General features: G+C 38.6%; 1 protein-coding gene across 13 annotated transcripts in view; it reads left to right on the top strand.

The window, feature by feature from the left end:
* ANO3 (anoctamin 3) overlaps positions 1-18215 on the top strand; it is a 256594-nt gene that overhangs the window by 205766 nt on the left and 32613 nt on the right. For all 13 annotated transcript variants that reach the window (XM_066997443.1, XM_066997452.1, XM_066997444.1 and 10 more), the window contains 6 exons: positions 574-705; positions 2199-2305; positions 3685-3740; positions 5997-6118; positions 7331-7465; positions 15610-15706. In XM_066997443.1, the coding sequence (XP_066853544.1) occupies positions 574-705; positions 2199-2305; positions 3685-3740; positions 5997-6118; positions 7331-7465; positions 15610-15706 (649 nt within the window). The remainder of the gene's footprint in view (positions 1-573; positions 706-2198; positions 2306-3684; positions 3741-5996; positions 6119-7330; positions 7466-15609; positions 15707-18215) is intronic.

Below are 18215 nucleotides of genomic sequence, written 5' to 3'. Positions count from 1 at the left end.
TGCCAGTTTTTAGGAAACTGCAGGAAGCAATACCAGGTTTTTGCTGTTTTTGTTGGAGTTTTTTGTTTGCTTATCTAAAGACTGTGTAACAACTTCTGTGTAGTGTAGCTTTTACTTCATTTGATGTATCAGTATATGGTTTCCTAAGGTAATATCAGCCCTTGGATTCTGATGAAAAGGCAGGGGAAGGCTTTATTTAGATCAGAAAAACAGAAGAATTTGACACAGAAATCTTGTATTCACCTTTAAATTTTCTGAATTTTACTGTCCAAATACCAGGGAAAGGAGGGAGCCAGGGAAGAGAGGGAGAACCATAATCCCACTGATTTTAGAATGAGAGGCACTTGAGTCAATTCTGCAAGATCAGATCACACAAAAAAAAACACAAAATGAAAAAATAAAAATAATAAAACAACTGTTAATTATACTCCTTAACTCCTTATATTCTTTTACTTAATGGGGAAATTTCCTGCTTTCATTTCATTTCTAGTATGATGTCAGTAAATATACAGTGATGGAGTTAGAAATAGCAAGCAGGTAAGAGGTTGTAAATTTGATTTCTTGCTATCTCAGTTTGCAGAGGAATATGAGAGAGCTGAAAAGCTGGCTGCCCAGAAATCCAATGAAGCTTGATAAGGAGGCCCTACCTGATCTCGAAGAGACGGATTGCTACACAGCACCCTTTAGCCGTGCACGCATACACCAGTAAGTGTTGGAACTAGAAATACAGTGCCAGAGACCAGAAGGATTTTTTTTATTTTCTCACTACTAAGCAAGTGCCATACAGGCAGCCATTAACAGATGGTCACTGGCAAATACCCAGTATCATGTCTGGTATTTTCTATGGTTTTACTCTTAAAGCTAAAATCTGTTCTCTGTTACTTGCTGTATGACAGTCACAGTGAGTAGTATGAACAAAAATTTGACTGAAAAATCAACACCACCTTTTTGGTTTAGAAGTTTTGCTTTCCATTACATTACAAAATGCAAATACTTGCTCAAGTTTGCTTAGCTTAATAACATATTTTACTTAGGCAAAGCCTGAGACAGCTGTAGAAACTGTGGAAACACCTGGAAATGGGCTAAAAATAGTGCCAGGGTTTTTGTTATCAAATGTGCATTTGAAAAATGCTTTTGTCTCTGAAGGAATCAAGATATATATATATATATATATATATATATATATAGTATGTATAGTATAGTATATATAGTGTATATATATAGGTATATGTATATACACCTATATGTATACACTATATATATACCCCAAATAAAAACTGTGTGCTCAGATCACCACCTTGATGATGATCTAGTTTAACCATTTCATAATTTTTTTTTAAGGACAAAAGCAGTCTTGAATATTCTAGCTATTTGTTTATTTTTAAATTATTTTGTGATAAGTCTTTCAGGAAATGAAAGTTGATATAAAACAGAAATGTAAGTTGGGCTAAACAGATTTTTTTTCTTCTAAGTGAAGAAGCTATATGCTAGTGGACTGACTATGCCCTACAAGGACAGAATAATTGCATTATCATCTTATTTCTTATTTTTTTAGTAATTAGCTATATTGCATTGGGACAATCAGTTGTTCACAGTGTTATTTCTCAACCAGCTCAGCTGACGTTATGAATTGCAAGAGTGTAATCTTTGGCACAGCTGAGTAGGCAAAAGCTCCTGCATGTCAGATTTCTGGCATTCAGAATCCTGAGCCATCTGGGAAAAGGATATTTGCGTTATCTGGCTCCATCCTAGGATTTTCTGTGGAGCTGCTACTGAAGTGTCCAGTGCCTGGAGCTAAGCGTGTTTTGTTTTGTTTTTGTTTGTTTTTCCCCAAGTAACAATGGTAGTAGTTCTATGACTTGGACCTCTGCCAATTTATCAGTAACATGAATTTCAGAATGATCACTACTTCTGAATATTATTTTTTTAATTTATATCCAGCATGGAAATGACCTAGATAGTAGGACGTTTTAGAAAAGAATTAGTTTATTTGCTCATTTTCCCCAACAATCTGTGATAAAGACAAATATGGGGGGTTATCTGAGAAGATGCTTTAGGAATGCAAAATATTATGTCTTGTGCAGTAACCAAGAAGTGTAAAGATACAATAAATCACTCTAAGAAGAAAACATTGAGCAGCTATATTTCAACACCTGTGCATTGTTTTGAATATTGAAAGACATTCATTATTTCTATAGTTTTACAATAAACAATAAAGACAGCTTCTTCAGCAACTCCACGAGAAGTAGAATCGTGCATCACATGCTACAGAGAACGAAGTATGAAGATGGAAAATCCAAAATGGGTAAGAATGCTTTATTTTTTTTAACCCGTTTTATATCTTTACTTGCCTGAAATAGTATTTAGTGGAGTAAACTTGATTAATTTTGCCATGCTCTTGAAATCTTTGTTCAACCAGTAATACAGTTGAATGAAAGCTGCAAGCAATTGCTCTGTTAAATAACTCAGTGAAAAATAGCAATAGTTTTCACTTAATACTCATTTTTAAAATAAATATGAGAGATTATAATAGCTTTATATGATCAAGAGCCATAAGAAAGATAATGTGTACCCCAGAAAACTTACAAGAGTTTTTTAGGACTGGCCCTGATACTGGTAGAACCCAGCAGTGCCAGTCCAGCAGAATCAATCAGAGCTGCACTTAAATTATTTGAGATCTCCACTGCAGCTTAGAGACGGTTGATTTAAAGGCAATTCAATTTTTATTGACACTTCTATTACAGTACTGTATTTCAGAAGGTCTAGTTACTCATTTTCATTTGCAATTAACAGGGAATGTGTGTATGATCTTGTTTTGTTTACGAGAATTAAATTAAGAATTTAATACATAGATAGACACCTAAAGCCTTATAAAGACGAAATCAATTACAGAAAGTTGTTGCTTGAGTTTCTGGGAGAAAAGCAGTAGTAAGAAAATCTTAGAAACTGAGGGTTGAAATCTAATGCTATTGAAATTGGTGACGACAAGTTTCATCTTGAGATTAATGTAATTTGTATGTTATGTTTGAATGGACAGATCTGAAATGTGTCATGAGAATTTATTTCTTGGGTAAATTTGGCTATATAGGTATCCTATCACAGGCAACTGAATCTTTTTATTGTTATTATTATGGTTACTACTTTATTTTTTATAACATGCTTTGATAGTAAAATATATCTGGCTTTAGGAGGACTCTAGGAACTGATCCAAAATGTTGCAGCAGAGCATTGATCTGATACAAACTCCTTCAGCTGGTTCATATTTAAAAGTAACAGGTTAGCTTTTAACCCTGCAGAGGTTTTGCTGCCTCAAAGATTGTCCATGCCACTCTGTGTGTGCCAGATCATTTGGTCACCCATCAAATCTGTATCGTATGCTCTGATTAATACAACATGAGTGTAACTACCTTCTCACACTTGATCTAGCACAAGAACCCGACCATGAAAGCAAAGTTGAAGACACTGGCCCTCAGAAAGATGTAGTTTGACAGAACTAGAATGCTTAAGGTATCAGTAAGACCCATGGTCGGTGCAACAATTGATGACTGTCATGTTTAACAGCATCCCGAGCATCTAATGTGAAGTTGCATTCTCGTTTCATAACCTGACAATTAATTCTTGGTGCTTGAAGTTAAATATATATTAAAAAATCATGTTTGAACTAATGTGTTTTTTTCCTTTTAGGTATTAATAGATTACTAAATAATGGAACTTATGAAGCAGCATTTCCACCACATGAGGTAAACTCATTAGTTTTGTTTTTGTATTTATATTTTGATAAAAGCTTGCATTAGTATTTCAATATTATAGTTTTCTATTTTGTCTTGCAAATGTTTTATTTCACTAAGTAGCATTGAGACTTTTTTTTTTTTTACTAACAGCTCTTTAATGTTGGCTTTTTGAAATTAAAAAAATATATATATTTATTTTTATGTAATGCATTGTAATAATCCTGGAACATTTCCTGGAACATTTTCTTACTGATCTAGACTACTATGTTTTTTCTAAGCAGATAGTGCCTACGGAGTTCTTAACGGCAATGTTAATTATTCTAAATTGTTGCAATTAGTTGCATTAAATTATTTATCCCTGACACCATTCAAAATATTATTTTTTTTTAAATAGGTTGTTCAATGGATAAAATTTAGGGAAGCAGTTTACTTATTTCCTATTTAATCCTTTCTGTATAGTTCAGGATAGCTTCTACTTGATAATTCTACTAGTTTAAGGTCTACTGAAGAGCTGTGAAATAAGTGAAAAACTTGTCTTTGTCTTCAGAGGGTTATCAGAGAGTCTTTGTGCATTGAAAGGAAAGAAGTAAGCTACAGATCTTTGGTCATCATAAATGCTGATCAGTAGCTATAATTGCAGCCGTGAACTGTGGTTGATTGGCTGAATACTGTGACTTGATCTTGTGTTTCAAAGGATTGGCCTATGCTTTACAAATTGAAAGTAATTTTTTATATGGTATAAATAATTAAATGCAGGGAATACAGAGAAAGAATATTTTAGATAAATAATTGAATATAATTGTTAACGCTTCAGTAGGGCATTACTGACTGTAGGAAAAAGCTAGTCATACTGCCAGAAAAAAAACTGTGAAGCTTTCTCTGGCTTCCAAATCCATGCTCTCATATGCATTTTCTGTATATATTCCTTTGTTATGTCACAAGCTTCAATTTCAGAGTTTCAGTATAAGCTTAATGAAGTCACATATTTAAGCCACTCATCTTAATTGCAGCTTAACTGGTGCTAAGGATAGTGGTTAAACACCCTCCACTTTTTTTTTTTTTAATTAATCACACAGGAAAATGAGAAATTCAGTCCCAGAGTGAACACTGTGAGACTTGGACTCTGTCATAGATAAGCAGTGCAGAAAGAGGCAGGAAAAAAATACCTAAAATGTACAATGCTGGCTAATGCTTTATGTATTGCACTCATTCAGGTGACTGTGAGAATAAGCTGATATTCTGTTCCTAGAAACTTCTCAATGTTGCAAAGGCCACTCTGTGCTAACATTTTGGTATGGCTCTTTGCCAACTTTAATGCAGAACATTGTTTTTAAGTCATTCTTAAACCAGAGGGGTCAGCAGACTCCAACAAGTAAATAACGTTCTTTCAGTGTGAGGAATGTTCAAGATTTCAAATAAATTATAAAAATCTAAATGGCTAAACAGCTTGAGTTTACCAGGTTCACGAATCTGTCTCTTACCAAGAAGTAGTTCGGATTACTTGCAGTTGCTTGATGAATAATTTTCTTTACCATAACTGAGAGTTCTCTAATGAAAGGACATTTCGGGGGGAAGAAGTTCAAATAAACGTCCTGCCTCAGAATTGGGGTAAAATGGCAAATACAAGCAATTCTGTTTAGGATGGGTCTAGTGAATCTGTGTTACTTCTCAGCTGCTGGGCATGAGGCTGTTCTTTCAGGCTGTCAGGAGGTGTGTAAATGTCAGGCAAGGACTCTTTTTGAGCCAGATTGATTCTGTTTTGATTTTAATGCCTCTGAGACTTCTGTGCAGGCTTCAAAATAATGCCAGTTCTGTTGTTTCCGTCATCTTAAGGAATATGTACCACAGTCATAGGAAATGTCTAGGAGAGGAGGATCAGGCTGACCTACCAGAATTTTCTGAAATTTTATAGGAAAAACAAAAAGATACCACAAACACATCTCATGATTTTTTTTTTTTAATTGAAGTAGAAAAACTGTTCTTGAAGCAATATAGAGCTGGGTAGTTCTTTATAGCCTTGTGCTAGTATGATTTTGTCATTAATTCTTAGAGAAATTGGCCATTTCAGAAGTGTATTTACCATCTCTCTCTCGTAGGCTCACATGTTACCTGTAGGTGACGTTTCCTAGAGTTGTCCATAACAAATTGAAACTTATTTAATAAGCATAGTGAAATCATAATTTAAAATTATATTCAAATATCTAAGAAATGTATTTATATTCCATAGAGTCTGGCAATATATTGTTATTTATTTGTGTTTTTCAGGGAAGCCACAAAAGCAGACATCCCATCAAAACACATGGAGCTCAGAATCACAGACACCTTTTATACGAGCGTTGGGCACGGTGGGGAATGTGGTACAAATACCAACCTCTTGATTTAATCAGGTATTAGTACTTTGAAAAGCAGCTTGCTTCTGTGATACAAGTAGCCCGATAAAAACACAAATCATACTGCTAAATCCATTGTCCTTACACTTCACTGTAAAATTTAGCTATTCTCTATGATTAGGGAAGACTGGAATTCTCTAAATTGCTTCTTATGGATGGTCTTCTGTGCAAGGCTATTGATTTCAAGTGAGGCTGAATAAAGGCACATAGATCCGGCTGCTTGACAGTTCACAGAGTGAAAATACCCATGAAGTGGGCTGCTGATCAGAGACACCTGCCCCTCATGACAGCACTTTTGAACGTAGAGACTGTTACCCACATGGACAGAGTTATCAGATCCACTGGGGATCTGAAGTTCCCATGTAGGTTTAAATAAAATTCTGTTTATATACATACAATTAATGTCATAGGTTCCCAACTGTAAAGCAGAGAAATATCTTTAATTGCAGTTAAGTAACTGGGTTGCTTGGGTTTCATATTTTCCTCAACTTGGACATTGAATACCAGTAATTCAGTTTTCGTTGATGTCTGTTTTTACTCCTGATATGACAATCATAAACAATCATTATGCCCAATATTGTTCCACTGAAGGCTGTGGAGCTAAGAATGTGCTATGCAACAATTCTGTGCTAATCTAATAGGATCATCCAGATCCGGGATTTACTTTTTGTTCACTGCTACTTCATCTTTTACAGTAACTGATATCCACATTTTGAAGAATTAAAGCTGAAACTTCAGCTTGTGTTTTCAATCTATTATTTTCTAACTGGTAATACTTTGAAATATGTCATACTATATGATTATCCATCATAAATTATTTTTATAATGGAATACTTAGGCCATACAAACTTACATTATTCCTTTCGAGAAACTGTGTGTGTGTGTATCTGTGTATTTGTGCGTGTAAATAAAGTCTCCTGCATTTTAGCAACGTTGAAATTAATGCATCTACTTAGTCATTGCAAGGACGTGAAAATTGCAGCACGCTTCAGTTACATCCTTAAAAAATACATGCTCTAGTAAGTCTGCAGTTAGTATCACTAGAATGTTGTGTTAGCCCGAATTAAAACATTTTGGTAACCTGACAATAGTTTTACTATAAGCTTGTAATGGTGATGGCTTATAAAAGTTATTCTGCTACTGTGAAGGTAGATACTGTTCACCACAAGTTTTAACTTTAAAAAATGTATGCTTTTCCTCTTCATGTAGGCGATATTTTGGTGAAAAAATTGGACTGTATTTTGCCTGGTTGGGATGGTATACTGGAATGCTGATTCCCGCTGCCCTGGTTGGGCTCTTTGTTTTCCTTTATGGATTATTTACAATGGATTCCAGCCAAGTAAGGTAAAATGCCATTTAAAAATATTATAATAGCCTGTTGAATATTAACAGTCTTGCACAAGTTAGATCATTTTATTTTTAAATGCTTTTCAGATATGGTAATCATAATTCTAACCAAATAGAGCAGTGGGTTCTTCAATCAAGTGCATCCACTTTGTATATCTGTTTTACATCAAGTTGGGTGCATACCATTTACAGCAAGTGCTCTTACCACTGCATCTGCAATGATTCCAATTCTGTCTGTAAGAGAAAAGAACAAATACTGATTCTAATGTCACATATACTGCAATGGTTATCATTCTAGTCAAGGCTCATGGGCGAAAAATACAGACATACTTTACTCTTTAATTCCATTTTGCTTTTAACCTCTAGAGTGTAGTAGAGCTGTAAAACTTCAACTTATTTTGGGTATGCTTTTTTTCTATACAAATGTTAATAGTGTTAAATTTAGAAAATTCTTAATTCTGTTGGTGTAAACTGTGGCCAGGAATTACAGCTTCAAGGACATTGCCACCACATGAAATGAACCAAATTTTCAAGTTTCTGTTCAGTTTCTGCAATCACTTTTGTGATTTGCTCTGAGAGTGGTTTATGTCAGTTTAAAAATAGTGATGAGAGTGTTAGAGTTAAATGCTGGCTGTATTTTTAGGAACCGTTACAGGAGGAAGCGCCCTTACTACATCAGGTATCATCAGACAGAAGGGTATCAGTGGTTTTGCAATTGCAGCTGTTGCTCCAAGCAGTTTCAATTCTTAGGCAGTAAGCACAATGAAATCAGATTTCATACAAAGTGTTTCTTGGCCTTTGAGCAGCAGTACTTTACATTTCTTTATGGAATTGTCTTTATTTTCTGACAGTTGTTATATTCTGCAGTGCTGCAATTAAGGCTTTTTTAGGCAGTTTGTTTTACGCCAAACTCCTGAGAGACTTGACAGCTTCAGACTGCATTAAATGCAATAAAATGCAATAATATCAGCCAGGAAACTATGCACAGTTACCCTGCTTGCAGGAGGCTTCAGGGTATGAATCTCATGAGGGCAGAGGTAGGCTAGCTTTCATATTTTCCCATCTTTCCTTTTGGATGCAGTTGAGCAGCTGCAGACTGAAGAGGCAGATTTTCACTTACTCTCCATGGAGGTTGGTTGTCTCAGATCCTGTCCTGAGGTGCCTCAGTGTCATGCTGAGGAACCAACCAGAGGCTCTGGACTGTATTCCAGAAGCAAGAGCCTGAAAGTTAGATGATCTGCTGTATAGCTTCAGATGCCTACAAGGGGAGGGGAGTAGTTATATATCCACTCGCCTAGGCGATCGGCTCCAGGGCAGACACGTTGTGCAGCAGAGCTGGAGATCGAGGCAGACAGGGATTTCTTTTCCCACATCGAGGCCACTCGAAGCAGCTGAGCGAGCCGCCAGGACCCGGCCGCCCTCTCAAGGGAGGCTGACGAGGCGTAGGCAGTGCCAGCAGCAGCAGCGGGCCATTCAAATCAGGCGTCGCCGCCATTTGGCAGCCAGTTCTACAGGCAGCTGGCGTAATCGCCAGCACTTTTTCTTCTGGGGGACTTCAACTTCCCAGACTTATCCTGGAAATACAATACAGCTCAGAGGAAGCAGGCTAGGAGGTTTCTGGAGAGCGTGGAAGACAGCTTCCTGATGCAGCTGGTTAGTGAGCCTACCGGGGGGGTGCCCCGCTGGACCTGCTGTTCACAAACAGGGAAGGCCTGGTGGGAGATGTGGTGGTCGGGAGCTGTCTTGGGCAGAGTGACCACGAAATGGTAGAGTTCTCTGTTCTTGGCGAAGTCAGGAGGAGGATCGGTAAAATTGCTGTCTTAGACTTCCAGAGGGCAGACTTTGAGCTGTTCAGGACACTGGTTGGCAGAGTCCCTTGGGAGGTGGTTCTGAAGGGCAGAGGAGTCCAGGAAGGCTGGGCACTCTTCAAGAAGGAAATCTTAAAGGCTCAGGAGCGGTCTGTCCCCACGTGCCCAAAGAAAAGCTGGCGCAGAAGAAGACCGGCCTGGCTGAACAGAGAGTTGTGGCTAGAGCTTAGGAAAAAAAAAGAGGGTTTATGATCTTTGGAAGAGGGGGCGGACCACTCAGGTGGATTATAAGGATGTTATAAGGCTGTGCAGGGACAAAATTAGACAGGCCAAAGCTCATCTGGAGTTTAATCTGACTACTGCTGTTAAAGATAACAAAAAATGATTTTATAAATACATAAACACGAAAAGGAGAACTAAGGAGAATCTCCATCCTTTACTGGATGCAGGGGGGAAACTTAGTGATGAGAGATGAGGAAAAGGCTGAGCTGCTTAATGCCTTCTTTGCCTCAGTCTTTAGCAGCAAGACCGGTTGTTTCCTGGATACCCAGTACCCTGAGCTGGTGGAAGGAGATGGGGAGCAGAATGTGGCCCTCATAATCCACGAGGAAATGGTTGGCGACCTGCTACAGCACTTAGATTTACGCAAATCGATGCAGCCAGATGGGATCCACCCGAGAGTACTGCAAGAACTGGCGGAAGAGCTGGCCAAGCCGCTTTCCATCATTTCTCAGCAGTCCTGACTATCAGGAGAGGTCCCAGTCGCCTGGCGGCTAGTAAACGTGACACCCATCTACAAGAAGGGTCGGAAGGTAGACCCGGGAAACTATAGGTCTGTTAGTTTGACTTCAGTGCCAGGGAAGCTCATGGAGCAGATTGAGTGTCATCACGTGGCACTTGCAGGGCAACCGGGCAATAGGCCCAGTCAGCATGGGTTTATGAAGGGCAGGTCCTGCTTGACGAACCTTATCTCCTTCTATGACAAAGTGACGCACTTAGTGGATGAGGAAAAGGCTGTGGATGTGGTCTATCTTGATTTCAGTAAGGTCTTTTACACAGCATTCTCCTCAAGAAACTGGCTGCTCATGGCTTGGACTGGTGTACGCTTCGTTGGGTTAAAAACCGGCTGGGTAACAGGGCCGAAAGAGTCGTGGTGAATGGAGTTAAATCCAGTTGGAGGCCGGTCACTAGTGGCGTCCCCCAGGGCTCAGTACTGGGGCCAGATCTCTTTAATATCTTTATCGATGATTTGGATGGATCATCTGGATCGAGTGCACCCTCAGTAAGTTTGCAGACGACACCACGTTAGGTGCATGTGTCGATCTGCTCGAGGGCAGGAAGGCTCTGCAGGAGGATCTGGATAGGCTGGACCGATGGGCTGAGGCCAACCGTATGAAGTTCAACAAGGCCAAGTGCCGGGTCCTGCACCTGGGGCACAACAACCCCAAGCAGTGCTACAGGCTGGGAGATGAGTGGCTGGAAAGCTGCCTGGCAGAGAAGGACCTGGGAGTACTGGTTGATAGGCAGCTGAATATGAGCCAGCAGTGTGCTCAGGTGGCCAAGAAGGCCAACAGCATCCTGGCCTGTATAAGAAAGAGTGTGGCCAGCAGGGCTAGGGAAGTGATTGTCCCCCTGTACTCGGCTCTGATGAGGCCACACCTCGAGTAGTGTGTTCAGTTTTGGGCCCCTCGCTACAAGAAGGACATCGAGGTGCTCGAGCGAGTCCAGAGAAGGGCAACGAAGCTGGTGAGGGGTCTGGAGAACAAGTCTTACGAGGAGCGGCTGAGGGAGCTGGGCTTGTTCAGCCTGGAGAAGAGGAGGCTCAGGGGCGACCTTATCGCTCTCTATAGGTACCTTAAAGGAGGCTGTAGAGAGGTGGGGGTTGGTCTGTTCTCCCACGTGCCTGGTGACAGGACAAGGGGGAATGGGCTAAAGTTGCGCCAGGGGAGGTTTAGGTTGGATATTAGGAAGAACTTCTTTACCGAAAGGGTTGTTAGGCATTGGAATGGGCTGTCCAGGGAAGTGGTTGAGTCACCACCCCTGGAGGTCTTCAAAAGATGTTTAGATGTAGCCCTTAGTGATATGGTTTAGTGAAGGACTTGTTAGTGTTAGGTCAGAGGTTGGACTCAGTGATCTTGGAGGTCTCATCCAACCTAGATGATTCTGTGATTCTGTGATATTATTATAGCTAACATGAACTAGTGTTAATTTCAAAATATTGATAGAGGGTGTGTTAATGCAGAAGCCCTTGGTGTGTGCTTATGGCAGTCCCAGAACATCTGTAATCTGGATGTGTTAATTCTGGGCAGAAGGTCATCTCTGTTTACGAAGGTGTGAATCTGTGCGTTCACTCTGACTAGTCATGACACAGTAGTGTCAGCTCAGTGCATTGCTATGACCAAATGAGTAAGACATGCGGTGAGATGCAGATTCAAGAACAGAGCTTACCTAACTCAAGTTGACTGTTATGACCTGATAAAACGTATGTAGATATTTTCTGTATCACCCATGTCACCTCATTACCTACCTGCTGCAGATGTTCCTGCTTGAGCAGGGTCTTTGGACCAGATGACCTCCAGAGATCCCTTCCAACCTTAACCATTCTGTAATTCTGTAATTTTAATGGACAGTGACAGCAGATGCTGTTCCTTGCCTTATATGTTTGCTTAACCTGGAAGAAGGTAGTGAGGGTTAAACAGGAACTTTACACCTGTAGAGGAGACAGGAGCCATCCATAAGCAGGCAGAGAGACCACACAACCTAAAAGTTGTTATCACCATATTCTGGGGATGTGAGCTGATTGGTTCTGCTGTGTCTGCAGTCATTTAAAGAAACTACTGTGTAAACGTTCATGTTAGTTTTGATATATATTATTTGATTTTGAGCACTGAAGCTACAAATTTATGCAAATGTTTATCAAATGCTATGCAAATTTTATCAGCCATCCGGAAGAAACTGAGTCAGATACATAACTCTGGCAAAATCTAAGCACAGGCATTGCAGTCACAATTCGGAATTAAGGCTTAGTGCCAGGGCATTATGGCAATGTTTTAAATGCTGCATTACCCCAAGTTCAGTATTATTCAGCGTAATGCTTTTTCATGTGAAACTGAGCTTTCATCCTATTAATATCTGTAATTAGGAATCAGTGGATGTTAGGAAGTGTTGATTTACAGTATGATAAATTCTGGGGGGGGGGGGGGGGGGGAATGGTTTTCATGTGTCCTTTTACCACGAAATTTGAACTTACCAACTGATCAAATTATTTTTGTGGAAGCATGCTCTTCTCAGTAATGCCCGGGCACCTTTCGGGATGGTTGGCTTGCAGGTAGCTATCGTGAATCCCCCTCTAGTGGCTGCAGGCAGAAAACGAACGTTTTATTCTTTCAGCAGAGAAGAATGAGCACATACATGTTACAGTGCCATTAATCAAATATTGATTGCGGTGCCAGCCAGAGGTTTTGTGCAGCAATAATTAGGGTGTTGTGAAGAACGTTGTCACATCCAATAAGTAGTTTGTCTTGCTTACAAAATGTTATGGGTGCCTGCCTCTGCACCATGCCCAGGGGCTGGTATGAGGTGGTCACGGGGCAGCTCTCGCTGCTGAATGCCCATGGCCCAGGACCCCGGCGCTGTCAGTCCCTGCCCCGTGCAGTATAAAGACAGTCTGTGTAGTTCATCCCTGGCTGCCACAAGCAGGTCAGAAGCTGAGGATGTATTTGATCCCCTTTGGTGGTGGTACCCTTCCTTCTTTTCCTGGGCAAGTAGCCCTCTCACACACTGCCTTTGCCCTTTATTGGAGAGGATCCCTCCTTTCCTCAGATATAATTTTAGGAAAACAATAAACTTTTAGATCAAACGGAATTACTCAATGATTCTGATGTATTATGCAGGGAGGAAGAAGGTGAAATAATAAGATGAGATACAAAAACCCTGATACACTGTGATATCAGGGCCCATATACTGTTATAAGAAAATAAGCACCTGTGTCCCGTGTTTAGAAGCAGAAGTTTCTCCCCAGTTAGGGACATTTTTCTTGTTTAACGTAAAAGAGGTACATAAGAATGGCAGTTTTATTGAAAGCAGTTTGGGATGGAAGATGTTGTTTTTCTTGCATGAGTTTTGAATAAAGCTTGGTAATACTCCCGTTGCCCGGATTTGGCACTGAGGTTCCCCAGGGTACTGTGTGTCAACCACTAGTTCTAGGATTCAGTTGTGAAATTAACATAACCAAAAATCAAAGAGTCTGGAGTTGAAGAGAACTCCACAGTAGCTTCCAGAAAATTTGGATTACATTTTTAAGTCTCAGACATGCAGAAAGAAAAAATGAAGAATGTGAACATGTATATCTGGTTTCATACACTTTTAAAAATATTTTGATCTGTTTGCCCTAATTGAGTTAAACTGTGAACAATGGGTCTGTCATATGGAAGGGCTTAAATAATAGTCCTTTAGAAGTCCTTTCATTTGGGTTCTTTTTTTTTTTTTTTTGAAACAAATTATGTGGCGTATCTGTTACACATCTTTATTCTTAAGTTAGTTATCAAGCTATTACATGTTGATTATTCTATATAAAATAAGTCTGATGATTTTAAAGAAGGTTGCTTTCAGTGCATCTGTACGCATCATTAATTATCACTGGTCTAATTTGTCACACTGTTGTCAGTCAAACAGAAAGGCCAGGCATGAACACAGCACAGCTTTAGGCATATTCACAACGTGTGCTCTTGTCAGATTTCAGATATGTAAGTGAGAATAGTCCAAAGATGTTTATTTGCTCTGTTATGGTGAAGATTTGAATTGCAGTAACAATTAACATAGCACTTGTCATGAACACTTGTGCAATGCGTGTCTTCACAGACTAGTGCTCAAGCACGTAGCCTGTCACTGGCAGTACAATTTGCTGAAACTTCATGTTATCAAAAACAAACGTAGACTGTAACTCAAGATATAGAATATAGCATTTATAATGTTGAATTTAAATTGAAATAGAGTAGAATTTGGCCTTATATGTGACAACAGGTTACATTACTGTCAAACCATTATATCACTTTGTTGAAATATGATTTTCTATGCTTACTTATTCGCATGAAAATGCAATCAAGAAAATTCTTGTTTGTGACACACTGTAAGCTGTTACTCTGCACTTCTGAAATGACGGGCTGTGCTCTTTCTGGCTTTCAGGGTTGCTTAGAACAATTTCTTAAGCCCACATTATGTTGTACTGTTTTAGTGAATTACTGGTTGTGATGTTATGTGCAGTATGAGCAAAGATCACAAATGTGACATCTGGGTAACACTAATCTTTTATTTCTGTATACTGTTATGTTGGACAGGATTTAATAGATGCATTCATTTGGTAATAAACATAATCTTCCATATAGTATTAGAACTGTAAATTCAGGTTTTATGAGGAGGAGAATGAAAGCATAATGTTTATTAAAACAAACCAAGAGAGTAATTTCCTGGCATTTGCTTTATAGTACTACTTTCCTAGTGTGACATAGGATTTCAGGCATGTCAACATTGCTGAAGGTGATTGCTGAGTTTCTCTACTTACTCACTGCAGTTAAAATTTGCCTTTAAACTCCTTTTGCACTTCTGGTGCTTCTACTTTGCCTATGTCAAGGCACTTAAGTACTATGTTTTCAATATGAATAATCCCAGTGAAGTCAGAGATTTCATAACCCCCAAATCTTAAGATCTTTAAGCAGTAGAATGTCGTTTGAAGGTATTTTACCCCAAAACAGGATAGTAAATTGTTCTTTTTTTTATTAGCTATAAACATAAGTTCTTCCATAGGTAATAAAAATGCAAAGACTTAAACTGCTAATGCCAGAAATGCCTGTCAGTGGGGTTTTACACGGTGACCTCCTGACCTAGGTACGTATGCAATCATACTGTGGGACAGACCTTCAGCTGATGTAAAGTGGGATAATCGACTGAAATCGGTGATGTCCATCTGCTAGTGTTTGGTGTCTTCTACATCATATGGATAAACATGCAGTAATTTGCTTGGCAAGTAGTAAACAGAATTTTGTTCTTCAGTTTGTGATATTTCTTTTGGAGAGTATGGGATATTTACAAGCATAAATATCAGATAAATATCAATAAGATATTGCATCAACTCTAGGGCCCACAGTTTTAGGGTGGTGACCAAGTTGGGATTAAACTTTTTATGCCAAACATTCACTTCTAATTTATTTTATTGAGTCAGTTTTATGGTGTAGGCATGCTGTTGACAAATAGAGGCCACAAATGGTGCAGCCTCAGAAAATCTTGAGAATACTAAACGCCTGTTTGTAACCTTTGTTTTCCTATCTTATATTAAAGCAAAGAGATCTGCGAGGCAAATGAAACCATCATGTGCCCTATGTGTGAACGCAATTGCACACTACAAAAACTCAATGAAAGCTGCATATATGCCAAGGTAATTAATAGCTTACTGCTATCATGATAATTTTTGTCTCAAGGTCCACTTTTATTATGTAATGGCAGCCCTTGTTCCAGCAAAGACTGCAAAATGTGTTGTTTATCTACAGAGTTTTCAGCCTCTGCAATCCGTGCTTCTAATACACGAATAATCTGAAATATTCAGAGATGACTCTGAAACTTGTTTTACTCTTTTAAAACATTTCCTTCCAAAATCCTTAATATTTTGATCGACTTATAAAGTCGCCTGAGTAACAAAACTTCTCTTGGAAGGTTTATCCTACTTTCCCTTAAAATTAACTTCTTGCTTTGTTTTCCTTGGTTGCTTGGTAATTGAAATTCTGCTCCTGCTAAAGGAATTCTCTAGCATTGCCTAGGATTTCAACGTGTCTGTGGTGTGCTTTGCTTTTTCAAACTAATGCAAAGAGTTTACACAATTAAATATTTTGCTACAAGAAGCTATCCTTCAGACTTAACTAATCATAAGTACTTCAGTGGATGTGCAATGTTAACAAGTGAGTAATATATATTTTGATGCGTGCTAGTGTGTTCATAACGCTGGAAAAGCAGCCTTGCCATTTTTCTTGGAATTCTTTAGCCCATAAGACAAATCTTATTCAGAAGTTTACATTTATGGAACGGTGATTGTCTCTAGGTTGTGGCAATGCAACAAAACTAAGCAAAGTGGAAGAGAAAAATCAATTTTCATTAGATTTTGAAATTTGGTATTTAGACAGGACTTGGAGTGAAACTCAATGTTTCAAAAGTATGTGTGAAGCAATATTCGAAAAACATATGATCTTGACAGAAATTATTTGTATTTTTTTTAATTTAGCTTTCTATTTTTTAATGAACAAGTTGTTTTTCATTTATGTTATAATGTTATATATTATATAAATACAATATATTTAAGGCCAACCTGTGTTTCATTTTTAAATACTGCTGCAACTTTATAGCGAAATATGGCTGCATTAATTTCTTTTCCTAGCTTTTTAAACTCATTTCATAAGTTTTTACATGTACCAAAGGTAAAAGCTTTCTTAATTAAAATAACATTATGCAAATCATACATCCCATGTGAGAAATGTCTCTTTTTAGAATATGACGAGTAACTTATTCAGTAGTCCACTCCAGCGTGACAGAAAATTAGTACATTTAGTATTGCAGCATCCCTTTAATTTTAGGTCCTATTATTTTAACATCCCCAGTTAATAGAAGCTGATTTTGTCTCTCATGTATATTTACGCTTACATCTATCTTGTGCTTAAGTCATGCATTTTAATGTCACATTGTGAATAGTTAAATGTAGCAGAAAAAATGTGGCATTTCATCCGTACTTCTGCACACTTTTAAACCAGTCACCTTGAAACAAAATCAGATGATATGTGGGGAAGATGAGTAGTAAGCACTCATATTCCGTCTTCACAAGCACTTTCCCAACGTCCGCAAAACCTGGGGAAAATAACATAGGCTCCCAATTTTTCCTGCCAATGTTTTTGCTCTGAAAAACTGGCCAGCCTTAGATTGCTACACAGAAAACAAACAAAATTTTTCTTCTACTAGGATTTGTCTGTTCTGGATCTTCCCCAGTTGGGTCTAATCATGTTATGTATGTTTTCTGCATACATGGGTAACGTACTTCAAAAAACTGATTTTCAAGGGGCAGAGAAAGACTTCTCTTTAGGAAGGAATATGATTACCATCTGGCCGTTTCAGTGGCAAATAAATGAACCTTTTATAACTCTGAGGATATAACTGTAATGCCTTCATTCACCATGTTGTCTCTAAAGAAAATTACACTGCAACTTCACTCGTTTCTCTCGCTAGGAAACACCCGGTTTCCAGAAGGGCTTGTGATCCTGCTGGTTGCTGCTGTGTTGCTTAAGTGGAGCGGCAAATACCCAAACGTGTGTCAGCAATTCCTCTGTGCCTGCACAGAAAGCAGTGAATGAAAGCTATCTGTAATGTTAGAGAACTACGGTCTGATTTCACATATTCCTTTGTACTTTCTGAAGCACCATTAATAATATAGACAGAAATAATCGATTCGAAAATAAGGCATAAAATCTGAGAAATGAAAATGGTGTTTCCTCCTTTCTTTCCTGTTCCTGAAATGGAACTTGTCTGCCTTTCCTTCTGGTTTTGTTGCTGTAGGAACATGACTTATTTCTTCATCTTCCCCACACACAATCAAAGGGCTGTTTGCAAGAGAAGCATTTCCTGTTTCATTCCAGGGAAAGGCATTGAGTTTATTAGGAAAAGTGAGTAGTTTTGAGTAACTTTTAAGTTTATCTCCCCAGGTCTGCTCATGTCATGAGACCTGCCTCATTTAGACAAGGACTTGGGTTCATATTTCATGTTATTAGAACTGCTGTCAGGATTTCCTTCATTAAATTTCCCTTTCTTTCCCTAAATTTCCCAAATTTCCCTTTAGAGTAGTATTTTGGATAACACGAAGTAATGCAGAACAAATCACATACTTGAAATTGTTTTTTTCATCCAAGTTT

Source organism: Anser cygnoides, chromosome 5 (genome assembly GCF_040182565.1).
Source record: "Anser cygnoides isolate HZ-2024a breed goose chromosome 5, Taihu_goose_T2T_genome, whole genome shotgun sequence".
Classification (NCBI taxonomy): Eukaryota; Metazoa; Chordata; class Aves; order Anseriformes; family Anatidae; genus Anser; species Anser cygnoides.
This window is presented reverse-complemented; position numbering and strand designations above follow the sequence as displayed.